This window comes from Hypanus sabinus, assembly GCF_030144855.1.
Source record: "Hypanus sabinus isolate sHypSab1 chromosome Y unlocalized genomic scaffold, sHypSab1.hap1 SUPER_Y_unloc_3, whole genome shotgun sequence".
Lineage (NCBI taxonomy): Eukaryota > Metazoa > Chordata > Chondrichthyes > Myliobatiformes > Dasyatidae > Hypanus > Hypanus sabinus.
The window spans coordinates 941,948-964,880 of record NW_026779032.1 but is presented as its reverse complement, the minus strand read 5'-3'; the positions used below and the strand labels follow the sequence as shown (position 1 = coordinate 964,880).

Here is a 22,933-nt window from a genome sequence, read left to right as displayed (position 1 = left end):
CTCACTCTCAGCCAGTCAAACACACACTCCCACACAAACTCAAACACTAAAACGCACACACTAATGCATTCAGATACACACAAACACACGCACGAATATATGTAAACACACATGCACACGCAGACAAACACACATGCATACACACATTGACCCACATACGCAGACACATATGACCGTAGATACACACACAATCACACAGAGCCACATATGCACATACAGACATACTTCAGTTCTCAGCCTGTAACTACCAGTGTGAACACACGTTTGTAAACCATTTTTAGGACTGTAATTATCTCTGTGAACACTCTTTTTAAAACAGTTCTTGGCCTGCAACTATCGAAGTGTGAGCTCACTTTTGTGAACTTTAGATCCTGGTCTACAACTATCAGTCTGAACTTATGTTTGTAAACTTCCGTTATTGGCCTGCAAGTATCACAGCGTAATCTCACTTTTGTGACCTTCTGTTCTTGACCTGCAGCTATCAGTGTGAATTCATGTTTGTAAACTTCAGAACCAGGCCTGCTACAAAAAGTGTGAACTCACTTTTTTGACCTTCAGCTCTTGGCCTGCAGCTATCAGTGTGAACTCACATTTGTAAACTTCAGTTCTTGCCCTGCAACTGTGACAGTGTGAACTCACTTTTGTAACCTTCAGATCTTGGACTGGAACTATTAGTGTGAATCGTTTGTAAACTTCGGTTTTTGACCTGCAACTATTAGTGTGAACTCAGTTTTCTGACCTTCAGTATTTGGCCTAAAACTGTAATAGTGTGAACTCACTTTTGTGATCCTCATATCTTGGCCTGGAACTATCATAGCGTGAACTTGCTTTATGACCTACACTACTCCGTGTGCAACTGTGAACTCACATTTGCAAAATTCATTTCTTTGCCTGCAACTATCAGTTGGAAATCACGTTCGTTAACTTCAGTACCCTGGTTGCATCTATAACGGTAACAGACATCCCAACCTGAAAAAACTCATTTCAGGGAGGTAGCACCATCAATTTGTGGGAGACTCCCAGGAGAGGTGGGATGTTTGTATTAGAGTAGCTCCTTAGCAGTTAGTTTAAATAATGTTAGCTATTGACACCTGTTAAACTCACCGTTAAATGTCTTTTACTTTTTAACCCACCACGGGCCTTAGAAAAGTCACTGTTACAAACAATGCAACAAGCAACACTGTTATTATAAACACAAAGTAAACTGCAGTGCTGTGGTCAAATCAATACGTAAAAAAGCTGGATGACCCCTTTTAGGCAGGGCTACTCTTTAGTGTAGTCTGGGGTGAAGTACGTTTTGTATGTTTTTTAAACACTCTACCATGGTGCGCTCCCGCTCGCACTCTTTCTCTCTCCCTCTCAAAAAATCGATTTCCGGGATATATAATTTACGGGCGTCAGGGAGCCGCTATAAATACGCGGGAGATTCCAGGAGAGATGGGATGTCTGCCTCCTTGCTGTTCAACTCAATCCCTCCGGCAATGAAGACCAACATTTCCGTTTGCGTTCTTGATAGTCTGCTGTACTTGTTCTCAAGAGGACGATCATTGTTTTCGGGAGGAATAACTGGGGTAATCCCTCTATAAAGTCGCGAAGGTTGGCCAGTACCTACGTACCGAGGTTGGATGCAGGATAAAGCCTGTGCTCTGGGCCGGACAGGGACACATGCCAGCTGAACGGGACGTGAAAAGAGCGCATGCGCAAATTTCAGAGGATTGAGCGCATGCGCAGTGAGGGGAGCAGCGGCTGTTGCTGAGAAAGGGTTGACCGGTTTTTGGGAGAGCGTAAAGAACAGGTCGGTTTCGAACTGCGTAGCAGCGTACTTCATTTTCTCCCGTCTCAGCCCTGAACGGCTGTTCACAGAGCAGTCCAGGTTGTGAGCTGTCTCCCACACCCCTCACTTATTTCGGCTGAAGGCCTTCCCCGTTGTCAGGTTTTCCCGACCTGTTCGAACATCATGAGCTTCTTTAGTTTTGGGCAGAGCGCGGAAATTGACGTGGTGTTAAACGATGCCGAGACCCGCAAAAAAGTAGAACATAAAACTGAAGACGGAAAGAATGATAAATACTTGTTGTTCTACGATGGAGAAACTGTGTCCGGAAAGGTGAACGTCACCCTGAGAAATCCTGGCAAAAAGTTCGAACATCAAGGAATTAAAGTGGAGTTCATCGGGCAGATCGGTAGGAAAACATTGATTTCTGGCGGCAGAATATTAAACGTGAACACAATACAACTCTGTCGGGAAGTTTTGAACTGTTTAATACATTTTTGAGGACGGTGCTAGAACAAGCTACCGGGCCAAGCAGAACAGTTTTGGAATAATAGTTTTACTATTATCATCTACCTGGTACAGTAGAATGCCTTTAGGCCAAGACCTTCAAATGAGAAAGAGTCAACACACACAAAATGCTGGAGGAACTCAGCAAGCCAGGCAGCATCTATGGAAAAAAGTATAGTCGATGTTTTAGGCCGAAACCCTTCGGCAGAGCTGGAGAAAACAAAAGCTGAGGAGTGGATTTAAAAAGTGATGTGGGGGTGGGAGAAAACACTAGTTGGTAGATGAAACCTGGAGGGGGAGTGATGAAGTAAAGAGCTGGGAAGGTGAATAAGGGTCTTGGCCTGAACACCGACAGTACTTTGTTTCTTAAGCATTTTGAGCATGCTACTCAGATTTCCACCGTCTGTAGACTTTCTCTTTTTTGTCGATGTTTGTACCATCAGGTTAGAAACTACCCAGATAAAGTTTTCTCCTCCAACCTAAGCGTACCCTCATCACGACAGTGGAGGTGGTTGTGGATGGACATATCGGAATGGGAATGGGAAGTGAAATTAAAATGATTGACTATTTTCGTGGTTTCTTGTGCCCCACAAATGATTAGGAGACGCAGAAGATTCTTCAAGAAGTATTAAACTTTAATTTGCAAATCAAAGCTGAGACAGTCATTGAGCTAGTCGCTGATTGCCCACCGATCCTTTGGACACAGCATTTTTTATAGCAATCTCCTGGTTTAGTTGCATTAGCATATGTAATCGGTCTATAGTTGTGTATCACACGTACATCGGCCACTACTGTTTCTACCCATTGATTTAATCGTGTTCTAATCTACATCTCTTAGCTACCTCTCATTAACACACCATTGTCTTCTACATTGTTAATATTTCATTCTCCTACTAAATTGGGTACATGCATAGCAAATAGCAAACTCAGACTACATAATTTACATCTCTTAACTTCCTCTCATTAACACAAAATTGTCTTCTACATTCCTAAGATTTCATTCTCTAGCAAGTAGCAAGTTGCAACTTTTGTACTCCAATATATCCCCACTCTGAGACCCAGAGGGTTTCACACAGAGAAAAGACTGTCTGCACTCAAACTCAAGCACTTATTCCCAAATCTCGGGAAATACACAGCAAATAATACAACTTTTATACTCCATAATATTTTTATACTCCAATAGTGCCCACCCACATGAAACATTCATAATTCAGATGGTCCTACATTATAAGCTTTTGTGGTGTAGGTGTCTGGCTTCTTTTATTTATAGCCCATGGTCTGCTGTAATTGCATTCAGAGGCAATCTTGCTTTGATCAAACTGCGAGGAAACCTGATTGTTCATACAGTTTTGAAATCAGGGATCTGCTTTAATGCAAATCCTCATGAAACAAGCCCTAACCGGACCTGGACACTGTCGTTCGCATTGTTCCCTGTGCTCTCTTCGCCACCGCGTGCATGTGGAGGAGTTATAAGCATGGGAACTACATGCTGAGTGGGGCTTTCCCTTGAGCACAGGTAACAATTCTGTCTCTTCATCATTCCTGCCGTGTAAGTTGCCCATTGATACCACTGATTAGTACGTGTCTGTAACCATGGTGAGGAGGTAAGTGTTGTGCTCCTCTTACTTCTTTTCTGTAGGTTACCAGTCCCATTCCATATCTGCCACACTAGTGGTTTCCAAGTCTGCACTGGAGTATGTGGGTGCTTTGTCCCCAGGGGCACGACTCGTCGTTCCCAGCTCATCCCCATTATCTGAAGAAGCCCTTCTATCCACCACCATATCCTGAGGGTCTTCAGGCCCGTCCTCAGGATCAAAAATTTCCCTTACTAATTGATCAAACTCCTGCGGTGCAGTGTCAGCTTCTTGTTCCTCCTGTCTGTTTCCTGCTAACTGCTCTTCCGCATCACTTACCTCAGACACTTCAACTGATTGCCCTTGCAGGACTGCCCTCGTGCAATGGTTCAGATGGTACCAGGTGGAGCGTCCTTCTACCTGAACTGCGGTGGGTGATGCCTTGGTCCTTCCCTTCTTGGCTCGTTCCACTTCCTCCGAAAAACTCGCACGTGAACTTGGTCTCCTGGGTGGAATTGCTCCCCTTTTCAGCCTTATTTCCACCGTTCTAGCTGCTTTCATTTTCCCTACGTCCGTGTCATGGTGTGACCACAGAATAGACGGCAACTCATCTAACCTTTTATCTTTCTGCTGGCCTCTTTTCTTTCCCACCAAGGGCATGTGTGGTTGGGGAGTTATTTCGACCTCTCTCACTGTCCCTACCATATCTAGACTTACCATTATTTTAATGCAATGTGGTCTTCTGATAACTGCACCTCTGGCGTGATTTTCCTCCACACTGTTACGGTTTCAGCACTCTTAACTAAGGGTCCTAAGTCTTTAGACTGATATCCCTTGTTTACCAACAACGTTACGTGGAGCGCAGCCTCCGGTATCCTGTACCATTTTTCTAAAAAGGTGTTCCACTTAACTTGTAAAGCTGCCCCTTGCTTTCCAATTATCACAGCCTCCCCTTCCAGGTGCTGCTGGGTACATGCCTCTAGGTGCCATTTCTCCCTGTTCTGAGTCTCGTCAAAAATCACTGTACAATGTAGCTCAGATTTGGGCATTACAGCCCTGGGTAACATAGCCTGCACACCCTTTTTCCATTTTTCCCAGGTTTCCTGAATCTGATCTGCGATGCCTCCTATCCAAAAGACATTAGCTGCCTTGTCTTCTCGCACTATCAATTGAGCCCCTGCTCCTTCCACACTCAGCCCATTTCTGGTGCATTCTAATTTTAATTCCAGTTTCAGTAAGGCATCTCTGCCTAACAAATTAATCAGAGTTCCTTTAAATACTAGCACCGGCAAAACAATTCCTTTATTTCCCATTCTCAACCGCACTGGAGCCGTGCACTGTGTCAACTGTGTTTTCCCCGAGAACCTTACCGTCTTAATAAACTTTCCTGACATGGGAAGGTGAAGGGCATACTGTGGCTGTACACAAGTGTACGTGGCTCCAGTATCTATCATTGGTGTCAGTTGCCCTTCTAACATAACCTGAACAATGGGTTGCTCGTTTGCCTCCCTTGCTATCATTGGGTCCCTTGTTATCCCTTCCCACTCAAGTTCTCGGGGCACCCCTAATACCTCGCATAGGGGTTCACAGGTCCGCTTGGGCCTGTGGGGGGCTGGTCCTTGGCTAAACTTTAGTTCCCTTCTTATCAGTTCCTGCTGGTGTGTGACAGGCCATGATGTAAACAGACAATCTCTTCTAATGACCTGGCTGATTACATCCCCAGCACAATCTCTCTACCTCTCTTTCCCCCTGTCTCCTCACTGGTCCCCTCTGCCCATAGCTCCTCTGTCCCCCTCCTTGGGACTTCCAGTCCTGTCTGGGCTGTTTGAATTTAGTCTGTTCCTGATAGGGCATTTGTGGGAATGCTCCTCCAAAGACGATTATTGGCATGGGTTTTTCCAGCCCTTGTCTTACAGTATGATCGGTTCTTCCATATAGCAGTGCTTTGTCCAGTTTGATGGCTGTGCTCGGACCAGTGGTTGCTGGCAGCATCTTTTTGTTTTTCTCTTTTTCCTTCTTTTTGAGTTCTTCAAGCTGCATTTGTATTAACTTTCTTTGCACCTCTTCCTGCTGCTCAGCCAACCTTCGTTTGTCTTTCCGGTATTTCTCAACCACATGGACTACGTGGTCTCTAAATTCTTATGGGGTCATTGACGTTAGCCCAACCACTTCCTCCAGTTTGGGTTTTACTTGTGGAGTCATTGCATCCAAAATGCTATGTCGGATCAGTGAGGTCATAAATAAGCTATTCTCCACCTCTTGCTCAGTCTCCAGTCTCCACCTTTTCAACTGGTTTTCTACATAGGCTGCTGGGTTTTCAGTGTCTCCCAGTGGATCCCCTTTTAAGGCTTTGGGGTCCACTTTGGGTGGATAAAGCTTTCTGAGCTCCTGACATACCCTCTGCCTCACTCTGTCAAACCCGTCTCCATCAGTTCTTGGGTCGTTCGAGTTTACTATGCCAGCCATTTCCATTAGTTTGTTAAATTTGGAGGTTCCTATCAACCTTATCAATAGTACCTTCAAATCTCCCATAGCCAATAATCGTCCTGCCGTTTCTTCTTCAAAGGCTCTAATCCATTTCCCTGCTCCTTCATGTAGATTGGGCAGTGTTTATCAGCCCTTCTAGGTCCTGTGATCCCCAAGGAATATACTGCACTTGTCCTGATCCTTTAACTAACAACGGCATCATTCTACCTCCTTCTTCCCACCTGACCTGGCTCTCCTCCTCACCTGACTCCCCCATCTGTCTCAGGGTATGTCTTTACTGCTTCCCACACAAATGTCTCCGGGGTCCTCTTCTTCCCTCAGTCTCCTTGTGGAGTCCTTCCTTTCTGTCTTGGTTCAATACTTGGTTTGCCCCTGGAGTATTTTTCGCATTTCTTCTGGCAATCCCCTCTCAGTAACTTATCTGGCTCTCTCTCTACTTCAGCAAGTTGCTCCCCTACTGCCTCCTTCTGCTCTTCTGGGCTTCTGCCTCCTACCTCTTCCCCACAAATTCTCACATCCTCTCTCTCTCTCTCCACTTAACTCTTGCTCCTCCAATGAGTCACCTTCTTTTCTAGTCTATTTCTATAGCATAACCGATACTCCTCATACTCCTTTTCCTCTCTCAAGTATTTCATCTGTTTAATCCCTTCTTCCATTTCTCTCTGTGCCTGTTCCACCTTTATCCTTTTTGACTGTATCTCCTTCCATATCGCCGCTTTTTCCTTTTCGTATTGTTTTTTTTCCTCCTCATTATCCCAAACTTGTATTTCTCCCTGCATGTTTACTGTCCCCGTCAGCAGGGGGCACTGCTTAGGGGTACCTTCCTCATTATAGGGAGGGGGTTTTTCTGTTTCGCATCTGGGTACGAAGCTGAAGCCAGTTTCTCACTGTACCTTCCTCTCTCTCTCTAACAGGCTGTTTCTCCAGCACCTTAGTGTCTTCCTCGCTTGTAATCAATATTCTACCTGTCCTCCTCAGCCTTTCTCCCTCTGTTCTGAAGAGTTTTAGCACTTGCATTGCTCGTTCTCTTTTGCCCTCTTTTGTTAGATATATCTTTTGGTTTGTAATTTTTAATTAGTCCCTCCATTTCTTCGCACAACGTTCCTTCTCTTGACCATTTTGTGACCAGGTTTTTGGTTCTCTTTTCCCATTTTTCTGAAGATTTTGTGATCTCATATTTATTTATCGGGAATTTTTTGCTCGGAATCTCTACTGCCGTTCCTTTACCTGTCATGTTATTCTCTCTTTTTAAGGTATTTCAGAGGTTCACAGTTCGCTTACTGGATAATAGTTTCTCTAATTCTATGCCTAGTCTATCGTCTATCAACCAGCGCTTTAAACTATATATTAGACTGTCCTTGTTTCCTATTCTGTTCTGCCCGTACTGACCTCTATTCAGAGCGGTACCCACAGAACTTTCTCTATGCACCTCGTCTATTCAGACCCTTATCTTTTAAGGCGGTATCCACGAGGATTTTCTCTATTTTCCCTTTCCCTGCCCGTTCAGACCTTCGTCTCATACGAAGCTGTATCCACAGGGATTTACCATCATCACATGGAATTTTTCTTAACTTATTTGTACTTACCCTCACTGCAGTGTTCTTGATCAATCCTGTGAGCCTCCTGTTAACCCCCAATTCTGCCAGATTCTTTGGACTGGAGAGACCCATTGGCAGTGGTTCCACATTTCTGAGACTCCAAGACCTCCCCAAAGCCAACAGAATTCTTAGTCCAAATAGTCGCAAAAAGCGCTTACCTTTTGTTTGGGTGCACCCTTAATTCTGTCAGCCTTGTGGGGGTCCCTAGAGGACTGGGAAGCATCCCTGATCTGCCGTTTCCTTTCCGGTCCTGCCGCGGTTGCCAATTTTGTCGTGGGTCTTGTGCCCCACAAATGACGCAGAAGGTTCTTCAAGAAGGGTTAAACTTTAATTTGCAAATCAAAGCTGAGACAGTCATTGAGCTAGTCGCTGATTGCCCACCGATCCCCGGTCACAGCATTTTTTATAGCAATCTCCTGGTTTAGTTGCATTAGCAGATGCAATGGGTCTGTAGTTGCATGTCACACGTACATCCGCCCCTACTGTTTCTACCCATTGACTTAATCATGTTCTAATCTACATCTTTTAGCTACCTCTCATTAACACACCATTGTCTTCTACATTCTTAAGATTTCTACTAAATTGGGTACATGCATAGCAAATAGCAAGTTTCAAAGCTGACTACATAGTTTTGGTTACACAACAAACAATTTCAACTTTTATACTCCAATGTGTTCCACCAGCATTTTGTGTGTTGCTCGTATCTTCGTCAGGATGAAGGGTCTAGGCTTGAAATGTCGACAGTGCTTCCCCCTATACATGCTGCCTGGCCTGCTGTGTTCCACCAGCATTTTGTGTGTGTTGTTTGAATTTACAGCATCTGCAGAGTTCCTCGTTTTTGCTAAGAAGATACAATGTTGCTTTGGCAAGTAAGGTGAAAATAAATCCAAAGAGTTATTTTAATAGCAAAAGGATAGTGAGGGATAAAATTGGTTCCTTAGAGAATCAGAGTGGACAGCTATGTGTTGAGCCAAAAGAGGTGGAGGAGATTTTGAACAATTGCTTTTCTTTGGTATTCACTAAGGAGAAGGATATTGAATTGTGTAAGGTAAGGGAAGCAAGTAGGGAAGTTACGGAAACTATGACAAAGAGGAGGAAGTATGCTTTTAAGGAATATAAAAGTGGATAAATCTTCGGGTCCTGACAGGATATTCCCTAGGAGCTTGAGGGAGGTTAGTGTGGAAATAGCAGGGACTCTGACAGAATTATTTCAAATGTCATTTGAAACCAAGATGGTGCCAGAGGATTGGCATATTGCTCATGTGGTTCCATTGTTTAAAAAGGGTTCTAAGAGTAAACATAGCAATTACAGGCCTGTCAGTTTGACGTCAGTGGTGGGTAAATTAATGGAAAGTATTCTTAGAGATGGTATATATAATTATTTGGATAGACAGGGTCTGATTAGGAACAGTCAACATGGATTTGTGCGTCATGTTTGACAAATCTTATTGAATTTTTTGAAGAGATTATGAGGAAAGTTGACGAGGGTAAAGCAGTGGATGTTGTCTATATGGACTTCAGTAAGGCCTTTGATGAGGTTCCGCATGAAAGTTTAGTTAGGAAGGTTCAATTGTTAGGTATTAATATTGAAGTAGTAAAATGGATTCAACAGTGGCTGGATGGGAGATGCTAGAGAGTAGTGGTGGATAACTGTTTGTCAGGTTGGAGGCCAGTGACTAGTGGTGTGCCTCAGGGATCTGTACTGGGTCCAATATTGTTTGTGATATACATTAATGATCTGGATGATGAGGTGGTAAATTGGATTAGTGCAAGTATGCAGTTGATACTAAGGTAGGTGGTGTTGTGGATAATGAAGTAGGTTTTCAAAGTTTGCAGAGAGATTTAGGCCAGTTAGAAGAGTGGGCTGAACGATGGCAGATGGAGTTTAATGCTGATAAGTGTGAGGTGCTACATTTTGGTAGGAATATAACATACATGGTAAATGGTAGGGCATTGAAGAATGCGGTAGAACAGAGTGATCTAGGAATAATGGTGCATAGTTCCCTGAAGGTGGAATCTCATGTGGATAGGGTGGTGAAGAAAGCTTTTGGTATGTTGATCTTTACAAATCAGAGCATTGGGTATAGGCGTTGGGATGCAATGTTAAAATTGTACAAGGCATTGGTAAGGTCAAATTTGGAGTATTGTGTACAGTTCTGATCACCAAATTATAGGAAAACTGTCAGTAAAATAGAGAGAGTACAGAGAAGATTTACTAGAATGTTACCTGGGTTTCAGCACCTAAGTTACAGGGAAAGGTTGAACAAGATAGGTCTTTATTCGTTGCATAGAAGGTTGAGGGGGACTTGATAGAGGTATTTAAAATTATGAGGGGGATAGAGTTGACGTGAATAGGCTTTTTCCATTGAGAGTAGGGGAGATTCAAATAAGAGGACATGAGTTGGAGTTAGGGGGCAAAAGTTTAGGGGTAACACAAGGGAGAACTTCTTTACTCAGAGAGTGGTAGCTGTGTGGAATGAGCTTCCAGTAGAAGTGGTAGAGGCAGGTTCAATATTGTCATTTAAAGTAAAATAGGATAGGTATTTGAACAGGAAAGGAATGGAGGGTTATGGGCTGAGTGCAGATCAGTGGGACTAGGTGAGAGTAAGTGTTCAGCATGGACTAGAAGGGCCAAGATGGCCTGTTTCCATGCTGTAATTGTTATATGGTTTTAAAAAGCTACACACAATGTAAGAAAGAAAATGATTAAATGTTATGGAAGTCTCATTACTGCAGGCATACTTAAGGAAGAAGATGTCTGTTGTGACACACTGACATTTTCAAGTACCTGCAAAATCTGTGAAAATAGAAGACAAAGTATAATGGAAAGATTCTTCAATTCTGTTAAATACATATACACTAATAAACTGGCTATATATTAAAAGGGAAAACAGCAATAATTCTAAAGACTTCTAAAGCAATCTAGATGGCAGCTGTGAGAAAATGTTCATTTCAGATTGATGGCCTGATATCAGAAAGAATTACAATCAAATCCATGGCACAGATCTTGATGGAAGTGGAAGATTTGCAATACTCTGTACATTGGCAGTCTTAAATTAAGTGTTGTGCAGATTTGCAAAGTTGGACAGTACTAATGAGAAATTTCAGAGAATTATGAAGAGAGAAAATAATTGTATTATAAAAAACTGAAAACTTGCCAATTAAATTTAATTGCCAGTTCATATGTAGAAGGAGGAAGTGTACCCAACTAAGTTGAAAAGCTGTACCTAGTTGAATGTGCCATATAGTAGAGGAAAATGAAGGTGAGAATTTGAGCTAATTTCTTTTTAGCAGATTTTCAAAATGTATCATTGGTCCTTGAAAGAAGAACATGTCACAGTTGTGGAGTTATTTGAATATTGTACAGATTTAACACGTTCCTTTCTCTTAATAGAACTGTACTATGACCGAGGAAATCATCATGAGTTTGTGTCTCTGGTTAAAGATTTGGCTCGGCCTGGTGAGATGACACAATCCCAAACCTTTGACTTTGAGTTTACACATGTAGAAAAACCATATGAATCGTACACTGGTCAGAATGTGAAGTTGCGGTGAGTTGTGTTTTTTGTACTTATTCTAATGAATGCAGTCTGAAACTTTTCCTAATGTAAAAAGATTGTATAGGTCACCTAGATGTTAAAGTGGATACTATTTGTACATCAAGACACTTTTTAATGATCAGAATAGAGTTCAAAATAAACTTAAAACGATTTTAATGTTACTAATTTGTATGTGAAGTTTTTTCAGTTTTAAAAGAAAAATTTGTTTCCAGATTAAATAGCTATCTTCTATTATTTTAAGACTCTGAAGTGCATTTCTTCCCACATGCAAATTTAGAACTGCCCAGAGCTGAAATATTTCATTGTGAAGTTGGCTATTTTTCTCTCTAGATGATATAATTCATTTAAAAATCTTTTTTATTAATTATTATTAAAGATCAACAAAAATAGGTACATTAAGACAACATGTCATTATATACAATAAAGAATTAAATTAGCGAATAACTGAATAACAAAGATAAGCAATATATCAATAATAATAAGAAAAAAGAAAGTGTTAAGAATATTTATTATGAAAGAAAAGAAGGGAAAAAAGAACTACTAACTATAAAAAATCCCCTACTAACTGGAAAAAAACCAAAAATAAAACCCCGGAGCTATACATCATACAAGCTTCCATAAAAGAAAAACATCAATCCGCCAACTCAAATCCACAAAGAAAAATCAGAAGGAAACCATATTAATTAACTCAAATCTTTTGATAGTAGAGGGCCAATGAACCCAACCTTTTTTCAAAATCAAATCGAGGATCAAAAGTTCAACTAATTTTCTCCAAACTAAGACATAGCATCACCTGAGAAAACCATTGTATCAAAGTAGGTGCAGAATCATCTTTCCATTTCAACAAAATAGCCCTTCTGGCCAATAATGTAACAAACACAATTACATGTTGGTCGTACATTTTGATATGCATTTCTTGAGCAAAAGTTATATCGGGTTAGAATCGATTAATGATTTTAGAAGTCTTCCTTCGCTTAATAGGATGATTCCAACCACGTACATTCCCACTGATAACGTTTATCTGTTTAGTTACCATTAAAAAAATTATTTTATTTAACACATAAATACACGCATATCAGCGCGGGCTAATCAAAACTGGCAGTAATACGTATACCTATATACAAAACATGTATGCTCCGGAACTCAGTAATGGGAAAGAAATACAAAAAAGAAAACTAAAATTAATCTTACAGTTAATTCTATAAATCAAAATTAACCCCAATCCCTCCCAACATCCCAAAATACCTTAAAATTCAGCAAAATAAACCAAAGTGCATCCCAATAGAGTAAAAAGAGAGACTTTGTGAGCTGCCCATTTTATAACATTGGTTTTAAAAAGCTTTCCTTAATTCCTCCTCCAGTTACAAAAAAAAAGCATATGGCCCTAAAATAGAAAAGCCCTGCAGAAGAAAAAAATATTTTGCTAAATATAAAAAGCCTAACACTACAAAGCAACACACCACCATATCAAGTCATGTTAACTGGTTCTTCTGCCCATTTACAGCCCTTGCTTCTAACTGATATATATGCAATTTGAATATCAATTTACTCTGGTGCCTTCCATTACTTTACAGAGTATTATTGTGCTGGAACAGTGGACACTGTGTAATCATTAAACCATTTAACAGATTCACAGCTGAAATGGCTAATAGAAGAGGGCGCAATTTTACGGTGTTCAGAGGAAAGTGTAGGGATCTCAGATTTTTTTTCATAGACCAGTAGGTGTGTGGAAAGATCTGCCATGGGTAGTCATAGTGGCAGACACAGTAAGGACATTTGAGAGACTCCTAGATAGGCTCTTAGTGAAAGACAAATGGAATTCTCTACAGGACGGAATTAATCATGAAATAGACTGAAGGGTGACCAGAACATCATGGGCCAAAGGGCCTGTACTGTGCAGTATTTCTGTACATCTGGCTTCCTACATCCAGCATAAAAAAGTTCAGAGAAAAAACGTTTATATTTAATCCTTAAAAAAAGATGGGGAATGCAGAAACAACCTCCAAAAGTGCCAAAACAATAAAATTAAACAAAGAGAAAAATGCCTGTGTTATCTCAAGTGTAGAAAAATCAGCACCATTTTCCATTTAAATGAAAAAGCAATGAAAATGAAAAATGAAAAACTGTTTTTAGAAAAATCTAATTATCTCTCTACTAAGCACTCCCATCCATGCATATATAAGAAAAAGTGCTAATGAAGTATGAAAACTATCACTTAATTAATGGAAAGAAGATAAAAGCAAATAGTCAAACAATCTGTCCATTGTGTTAATTCACTCAGTAGACCAAACAGATTTCAAAAAAGTCATTCATCATTCACATCAAAAAGTTCACAACTTCCTTAAATGGTCGACCGATCAAAGGACGTCTTAAGCAAATCAGAAATTTTCAAAGCTTATCTTCTTTCCGAAGTAACAATTATTAAGCAGACCTAAAACCATTCAAACCTTGGCTACAACCGGAATAGAGTCAACATAGTTCAATGCCTCTTTGGGGTCCAGAACAACACGTGGAGTTGAATCTTTGGGAAATAATTTTAATTGGGCTGAATATTGAAGTGATGGGAATAAAATCCCTTATCATCATGGTTGGAACAAATTGAGACCACAGGTCCATAACTTTCCGTGGGTAATCTTCATAAAACCGAATCTTGGAACCTTTAAATTTAAAAACTCTGTGTTCCCTTGCATATTTTATGATTTTGTCTTTAACTTTAAACTGAAGGAAGCAGACCAAAACGGACACAAAGAAATCTGCAGATGCTGGAAATTCAAACAACAACACACAAAATGCTGGTGGAACACAGTAGGCCAGGCAGCATCTATAGGGAGAAGCGCAAGCGTTGTTTGCCTGTTCTCCATCTCCCTCTGGTGTTCCCCCCACCCCCTCCGGTCTTCTCCTGTCATTTCGCATTTCCCCCTACCCCCTCTACTTTCAAATCTCTTACTATCTTTCCTTTCGGTTAGTCCTGACGAAGGGTCTCGGTCCGAAACGTCGACAGCACTTCTCCCTATAGATGCTGACTGGCCTGCTATGTTCCACCAGCATTTTGTGTGTGTTGTTGTAGACTAAAGCTGACCTTAGCTTATTCGGGTCCCGAGATTTCGAAGTGAAAATTTTTTGCGCTCTTTAGATGTTGGGAACTTGAGGTAAAGTATCCGGAAATGGAGATTGAAACAAGTTAGCAAAATAGTCTAATAAATCTCCACTCTCAGATCCTTCCTTCAATCCAACAATTCGAATATTATTCCGACAAGATCTTGCTTCCAAATCGATAATCTTATTTTGAGAATTTTCGAAGCGAGCTGAAATATCTGCTATTTGACGCTTTGCCTCTTCAAGTTCAGAATTCAAGAAAATAATATTTTCCTGCACGAATTGAAAACTCTCTCATAACGACTTAATCTCAGAAGAGGTAGCATCAAGTTTTACCATGTTGCAGTCTGTTTTCATGTTGAGACCCATCAACGAATGTTCTAGACACTTGACCCAGGCTGGTGTTTCCTCTGATTTTTTTTCCCCTTTCCGTTGCTGGATTCAGAAAGCTGCTTTCCACTTCTTAAAGATTGTGACGTAGTAACAACTATTCCCCTCTAAGATCTGACAAATAAAAGTAAAAAATTCAAACAGTTAAAACTGGGGAAAATGAAGGATTGATTGCTACCACACAAATCTGTGTGTCACTCCATTAGACAGTAGCCAGAGTCTCCCCGATGATATAATATTAAAGAATGATCTAATTAAATAGAAAAAGTTACTAAATTACATTGGTAATTAAGATATCTAAAGCTGGAATTAAGATAGTTTTGGTAACTATAACTGTAAAATCAAAAAGCCTTATTTTGTTCAGTAGTAACCCTCAAGGGAGGAAACTTGCTTTTTTACTTAGTTTGGTTTGCACTTGATTTCAAACCAGCATATTCTTGTTAGAAACAAGAGAAAGTATGCAGATGCTGGAGGATCTTAGGCCAGGCAACATCTATGGAAAAGAGTACTGTGGATATTTTGGGCTGCGACCTTTCCTTAGGACTGGAGGAAAAAAGATGAGGACTCAGTTAGAAGATGAAGTTGATTCGTGAAAGAGATATAGGACTTGAGAAGGGGAAATCTGATAGGAGAGAAGGCCATAGACAGAGGAGAATGGAGAGGGGTACCAGAGAGTGTCAAAGGGCATGAAAGGAGATAAAATGAGAGAGGGAAACGGGGATGGGGAATCATGAAGGAGGAGGGGGCATTATAAGAATTTTGAGAAAGCAATGTTTATGCCATCAGGTTGGATGCTACCCAAAGACAATATAAGGTGTTCCTCCAACCCTGAGTGTGGCCTGTTTGTGACAGTAGAGGAGGCCGTAAACTCAAATGTTGGAATGAGAATGGGAAGTTCAATTGAAATAGGTGGCCACTAGAAGATCCCTGGCACTTATCCTTGAAAGCAGACCAAGTGCTACACCTGCTCCTGTACCTCCTCCCTCACTACCATTCAGGATCCCTGATAGTCCTTCCAGGTGAGACGACACTTGTGAGTCTTTTGGATCATGTGTGTCTAGCGTTCCTGGTGTAGCCTCTTGTATATCAGTGAGACCTGGCATAGATGGAGACTGCTTTGCTGAGCACTTATGCTCCATCCACAGAAAAGCAGGATCTCTCAGTGGCCACCCATTTCAATTCTATTTCCTACTCCCATTTCGACATGTCACATTCCACAGTGTACTGTCATGCCGAGGCCGCATTCAGGTTGGAGGAACAACATTTTGTATTCTTTCTGTGTAACCACTGACTTGATGGCATGATCATCAATTTCCCGAACTTCTGGACTGCGCCTCCCCTCCTTTCCTCATCAGTCCCCATTCCCAATTTCCTGTGTCACCTTTTCTTCTTGACTGCCCATCACTTCCCTCTGTTGCTCCTCCCCCTTTCCTTTCTTCCATGTCCTCTGTCCTTTCGTATCCTCCTCCTATAACCTTGTATCTCTTCCACCAAATGACTTCTCAAATCTGTACTTTGTCCTCCACCTCTCCTGGTTTCACCAATCTCCTGCATTGTTGTATTTCTTCCTCCCTTCCACTCACCTTACACTGACTTGTTTTGTTTTCCAATCCTGATGAAAAGCCCATAATGTGGACTGCTTATTCTTTTCCATGATGCTGCCAGGCCTGCAGAATATAGAGTATGTCATCCTTTTAGATTAGTGGTCACCAACCTTTTTAAGCTCATTATCTCCTACTCTGACCTTAGTGAAAGGCTAGATTTACCTACTAAATTGCTTAGAGAATAAACAGCTCAGGTTGTACTTCCAACTTGTGGCCTTTTATTTGGGCTAATTTGTATTTGAATTATATAAAATGCTTTTGTCAAACTTTGAAATTAATTCAAACAGGAAAACACTGTAACTAGCATATCAAACAGGCCATAGCTGTCTTTCTTTAAGAATATTACAATTCTTAACGCCTTTAATTCTAAGTTTCATTATTTAATTTCATTTCAACATGAGAAATAAATAAATAAAAATTGACTGTTGCACTCAGTGTGATGACTAGGGCTGAATACTTTCTGTGAGGTGTCTGTCAGTAAGACAGCGCCTTTACTTAGATTTAATAATTTTCACCTGTGAAAATGCAATTTCACACAGTTAAGTTGAGCCGAAGTAGGCACTGACTTTTACTGCACCTGTGGTGAGATGAGGAGACTTCTCCCTGCTGAAGCCCCCAAAAGTCACCGTCCCTTCATCTTGCTTTAAGCTCGATGTCATTTTGCAAATCAATTACTTCTATTTCAATATCACTTGGCACACCAAATACTTGCTGGAATTTGGCTGCTATCTGTTCTATATTGATCGACAAATGGGTTTGAAATAAATGCAGCAATATTTTTCATGACGTTTAACTCCCCAATACGCTGATCGAACTCTATTGCTAGTTTGTCTAGGTAAGCACAGTACTGCTCAGGGCGAAAATCATTTTTTCCCTTAATGGCCTGTAACGTTTTCTTCAAGTTGGGAAAGTGTGTCAGCCTCCCGTTCTTTAAATTTGAAATCCAAACACTGAGCTTGGCCTTAAATGCATTTACTGCGCTTATCATGTGGGGCGGGTGTTGGTCTTTTCCCATCAGTTCGTTGTTAAGTGCGTTTAATTTAGCCATTAGGTCTGTCTGAAACCCTAAATGCTATAGCTACACAACATCTGACAGATCCTCCTGTTCCTCATTTCTTGTTGACAAAAAAGTCTTAATCTCAGGTGCACCGGGCAGAAAGAACAGAAGTAAAACCCGCAACCCCGGAAACAACCTCTCTTTACAAACTGCTTTCTGTAGTGGGAGTATTGCTATATTACTATTGCTATATTACTATTATCCTAATAGTATTACTTATTTTAACTTATTACTTGTAATGCTCACATTACAACAGTATTTGTGTATTTATTTTTCTTTTTTTTGGATCTACTGGGACAGTTGATCATGATTTTAGATGATATTAATTTGTAGATTGATGCTATTCTTACTACTGTAAGTTAATGTCGGGAAGTTTTTAATCCCTTACTGATTTATTTTGTCTGAATTAAAACTGTAGGATTGTACTAGTAATGTCAACAAGTTGGTACTGGAAAATTATTAATAAAGTCATGTGGTTAAGCTCAAAAACACTTATCTTCAGTGATAAGACAGTAACTGCCATCACTTCACCTTGATCTGAAATAGTGCAGATTAAAGTTGAAAGTAAGAGAACATCTTTATTTAAGTATTTGATATGCAAATTGAAATCCTATCAAAATGCTTTGAAAAACTGGTGTGAAAGCTGTTTAGGCTTAAAGAAGTAAATATGTTGTTATACTTTAGAAAGGAAAAGTTCGTGAACCCTTTGTAATTACCTGATTTTCTGTATTAATTATTCATAAAATATGGTCTGAACTTTAAGACCTAATGATAGACAAACAAAACACAAATCTACACAAACCACTAACTTACAAACAATTATATTTTTTTCATGTCTTATTCAACACATTGTTTAATCATTCTGAGTCCAGGGTGGATGAAGTATGTGAACCTTTGTATTTAATAACTGGGTGAACCTCCTTTAATAGCAATAACCTCTGCCAAATGTTTGCTGTAGCTGCTGATCAGACTTGCACGATGGCGAGGAGGAATTTTAGACCATTCCTCCATCCAAAATGGAGGAGTTAATAGTAATACTTAATCAATATTTCAATATGTTAATATCAATTGAGGTTGATATTAATATTTATATTTTAATGTATTCATATATTAATATTAATGTTCATTAATATTTTCTTTAATACATTGTATGAGCAGCTTTGTTCAGATCATGTCACAGGATCTCAAATAGGTTAAGGTCAGGACTTTGACTCTGCCATTCCAAAAAAAAATTTTCTTCTTTTTAAACCAATCTGTTGTTGATTTACTCTTGTGTTTCGGATCATTGTCTTGATCCAACTTTTATTAAGCTCCTCGTGATGGACTGCTGCCCTGACATTCTCTTGTAAAATTTCTTGATACAATTTTGAATTCTTTGCTTCCTCAATAATTGTAAGTTGTCAAGGCCCTGAGGCCACAAAGCAGTCCCAAACTATGATACTCCTACCATGTTTCACAGATAAAATGAGGTTCTGGTGTGTGTACAGTGCCCTTTTTTCTCCAAACATAGGGCTGTGCATTTCATTCAAAATGTATAACTTTAGTCTCATCTGTCCATAGAACATTGTCCCAGAAGTATTGTGGAACATCCAAAGTTCAAAGTAATGTTTATCATTGGTGTACATACATGTCATCACATCCAACCCTGAGGTTCTTCTTCTGCGACTTCCCTAGCAAATCTATAGAATAGTAACTGTAAACTGACAACATCAGAAACTGTAAACAAACTGTGCAAATGCAGATATAAGTAAATAACAATAAATAATGAGCATGAAATAATATAATAGAGTCCTTAAATGAGTGCAGCTGTTCCTACTTGTTCAAGAACCTGTTAGTTGAGGGGTAGTAACTGTTCTTGAACCTGGTGGTGCAAGTCCTGAGAGACCTGTACCATCTACCTAATGGTGAGAAAAGAGCATGACCTGGATGGTGAGGATTTTTGATGATGGATGAGCTCATGTAGATGTGCTCATTGTTTGGGAACTTTGACCCATAATGTACTGGGCTAAATCTACAACATCTGTAGGATTTTCAACTCAAGGGCAATGGTGTTCATAAGGTTGTAATGCAGCCATTCAGCAATCTTTCCACCACACAACTATACATCCACACACTCCTGAGTAAACAGAGACATTGTCATGCTTTCTTTACAATATTATTTATACAATGGGTCAGGACAGGACTCTGATAGTGACTCCCAGGAATGTAAAGTTACTCATTCCCTCCACCTCTGATCCTCCAAGAGTATTGGCTCAAAGACCTCTGGTATCCCTCTCCTGAAGTCTACAATCAGTTCTTGTGTCTTACTGACATTGAGTGAAATGTTGTTATTACACCAGTCAGCAAAATTCTCAATCTCCCTCCTGTATGCTTTGATACAGCCCACCAAAGTGGTTTCAGCAGCAAACTTGTATACGGTGCTGGATGTGTACTTAGCCATACAGTCATAGGTGTAAAGCAGGGGGCCAAGTGCACGTTCCTGCGGTGTTTCTGTGCTGATGAAAATTATGAAAGAGATGTTTTTGCCAATCCAAACAGATTGGGTTCTACAAGTGTGGAAATCCAGGATCCAATTGTACAAGGAGGTATTGAGGCCCAACTCTTTTGCAAACTTGCAGCAGTGTTTTCTCTGGAGAGCAATGGTGTCCTTCCATGAATGCCATTTTTGTTCAGTGGTTTTCTTATAGTGGACACATGAACAGAGACTAACAAGTTCTAGAGATTTTTAGAGATTTCTGCTGGTCCTTTGCTGTTACCCTTGGCTGCTTCTTCACTTCCTTTGACATTGAATATTGTGTTCTTCATGTGATGTTTACGAGATGCTTACAAGGAAGAGTAGCAAATGGAAGAGTAGTAAAAGCCATTTTCTTTTACTGTGGACTGAAGAACACTCAATCTTTAGAAATGCTTCTGTATTCTTTACCAACTTCATGTATCTACAGTTCTAAGGACCCTCAAAAGTTGTTTTGATTGAGGTAAAGTGCACAAAAACAGATTTTTCCTGAGAAGAACAGGGTCTATCAGTAACCTGATTTTTGTATGATTTTTACAGGGCAGGGCACCTCAATAACCTACTCTCATCTCATTGATTGGAAAATCTCTTTGAACCTAGACTGTGATTATTTAAATGGTGTACTCAGTATTGACAAGAAGTGCAATTGTTTGCATGTTAGTTTAGTCAAATTGAGCTTGTCTGCTATTGTGACTTAGATGATGAGACCACATTTTATGAGTAATTAGTGCTGAAAACCAGGTAATTACAGAGGGTTCACGACCTTTTTATCACAACTATATTGATTCTTTGATATGTAATTTATCTTATGATCCAGTGGTATTTCTCCTAGCTAATCCACTTCCTTCCCATATTTCAAAGATATGGTGTTGGTTAGCTTAACTGGCCTCTGTAAATTTTCCTTTGCATAAGAAGAAAGTTTAAACAATTAAGGGGTTATCAATGAACATTGGAGAATAATTTACAAGGAACAAGAAATGGGATTGTGTCAGCAATAATTTATTCTTTTATATCTTGAGAAAGATGAGATAAAATAAAATCTGAAGTTGTCCATACAATCATTAAGCTTGCTTCTTCATTTATCAGACCATCACTATTCTTCCTATTTGATAACTGTATCCATTGCTGCTTAGTTCTACTGTTGCCAAAGTTAAGGTGGTGGGATGGATAAAATACATAGTGGGAGGGGAGTGGAACATTTTTTTCTCCATTCATTTGAGGGAAAGTTAAAACAGAAGATACCAGAAACAGTTGAGTCAAGTAGCAAGGTACATAAACATAGATTTCTGAACCAACAATGAACACAACCTCACTACCTTTTTGTTTTCTAGTGGAACCATTGTATGTACCTTGTTTTTCACTTTCTTCATTTTGATGAATATACTCAACATTAACTGTTTCTCTGCTACATTAGAGAATGTACCTATCTAAGAGTCTCTGTAAAGATCCTGTTGTATCCAACTCTACCACTGTTGCTGGCAGTGCATTCCATGTACCCACTACTTTCTATGTGAAAACTTACCTCTGACATCCCCTTGCACATTCTTCCAAGCACCCAAGTTCTTAGCCATTTCAGCTCTGGAAAAAAGCCTCTGGCTATCCACACAGTCAATGTCTCTCATCATGTTATATAACTGGTAGATCACCTCTCGTATTCTATTGCTCCAAGGGGAAAAGGCTAAGTTCACTCCACCTTTTCTCATAAGGCATGCTTTCCAGTCCGGGTAACATTCTTGTAAATCTCCTCTGCATTCTCTCTACAGTATCCACATTCTTCCTGTAATGAGGTGACTAAAACTGAACACTGTATTCCAAATGGGATTTAACTAAGGTCTTATATAGCTGTCACATTGCCACACAGTTCCTGAACACAGTGCTACGGTTGTTGAAGACCAACACACCATACATCTTCTTAATAGCACTGTCAACTTGTGCAGCAGCTTTGAGTGACCTATGTACCCCAAGACCCTGCTGATTCTCCACACTGCCAAGAGACTTATCATTAATATTATATTCTGTCTTCAAAATTGACCTACCAAAATATTCCACTTCACACTTGCCTGGATTGATCTTCATCTGCCACTTCTTAGATCAGTTTTGCCTCCTATCAATGTCCCTTTGTAAGCTCTGACAACCCTCCAACCTTTGTGTCATCAGCAAATTACTAACCCCCCCCTTCTAATTCTTCATCCAAGTCATTTATAAAAATCACTAAGTGGAGGGTTCCTAGAACAGATCCCTGTGGGACACCACTGGTCACCAACCTCCACATAGAATATGAACCATCTGCAACACCATCTGTTGGCAAGCCAGTTCTGGATCCAGAAAGTAAAGTCTCCTTGGATCTCATGCCTCCTTACTTTCTGAAGGACTCTTGCACGGTGTACCTTATCAAATGACTTACTGAAATCTATATCCACTACTCTACCTTCGTAAGTTTGTTATGTTACATCCTGAAAGAATTCAATCAGGCTTGTAAGGCACAACCTACTCTTGACAAAGCCATGTTGACTATCCATAATCATATTATGTCTCTCTAAATTCTCATAAATCCTGTCTCTCAAGATCTTGTCTAGCAACTTGCCCACTTCTGAAGCAAGACTCACTGGTCTAATTTCCTGGGTCATCTCTACTCTTAAGCACCTGCCTGGAAACCTTGTAATTTTCTGGAGCTCTAACAGTATCTTAACCCTTTCATAAGATTTTCTTTTCTTCTTAGCTAGATTTTCTGCATCCTTTGTACACCATGGTTCTTTAACCCTACCATCCTTTCTCTG

At 40.2% G+C, this 22,933-nt stretch overlaps 1 protein-coding gene across 1 annotated transcript in view; it reads left to right on the top strand.

The window, feature by feature from the left end:
* The first annotated feature begins 1,736 nt into the window (after positions 1 to 1,736).
* Positions 1,737 to 22,933, top strand: part of LOC132386025 (vacuolar protein sorting-associated protein 26B-like) — a 78,877-nt gene continuing 57,680 nt past the window's right edge. The window contains exons 1-2 of the mRNA XM_059958307.1: positions 1,737 to 2,180; positions 11,332 to 11,488. Coding sequence (XP_059814290.1) covers positions 1,958 to 2,180; positions 11,332 to 11,488 — 380 coding nt within the window. The 5' untranslated portion in view covers positions 1,737 to 1,957. The remainder of the gene's footprint in view (positions 2,181 to 11,331; positions 11,489 to 22,933) is intronic.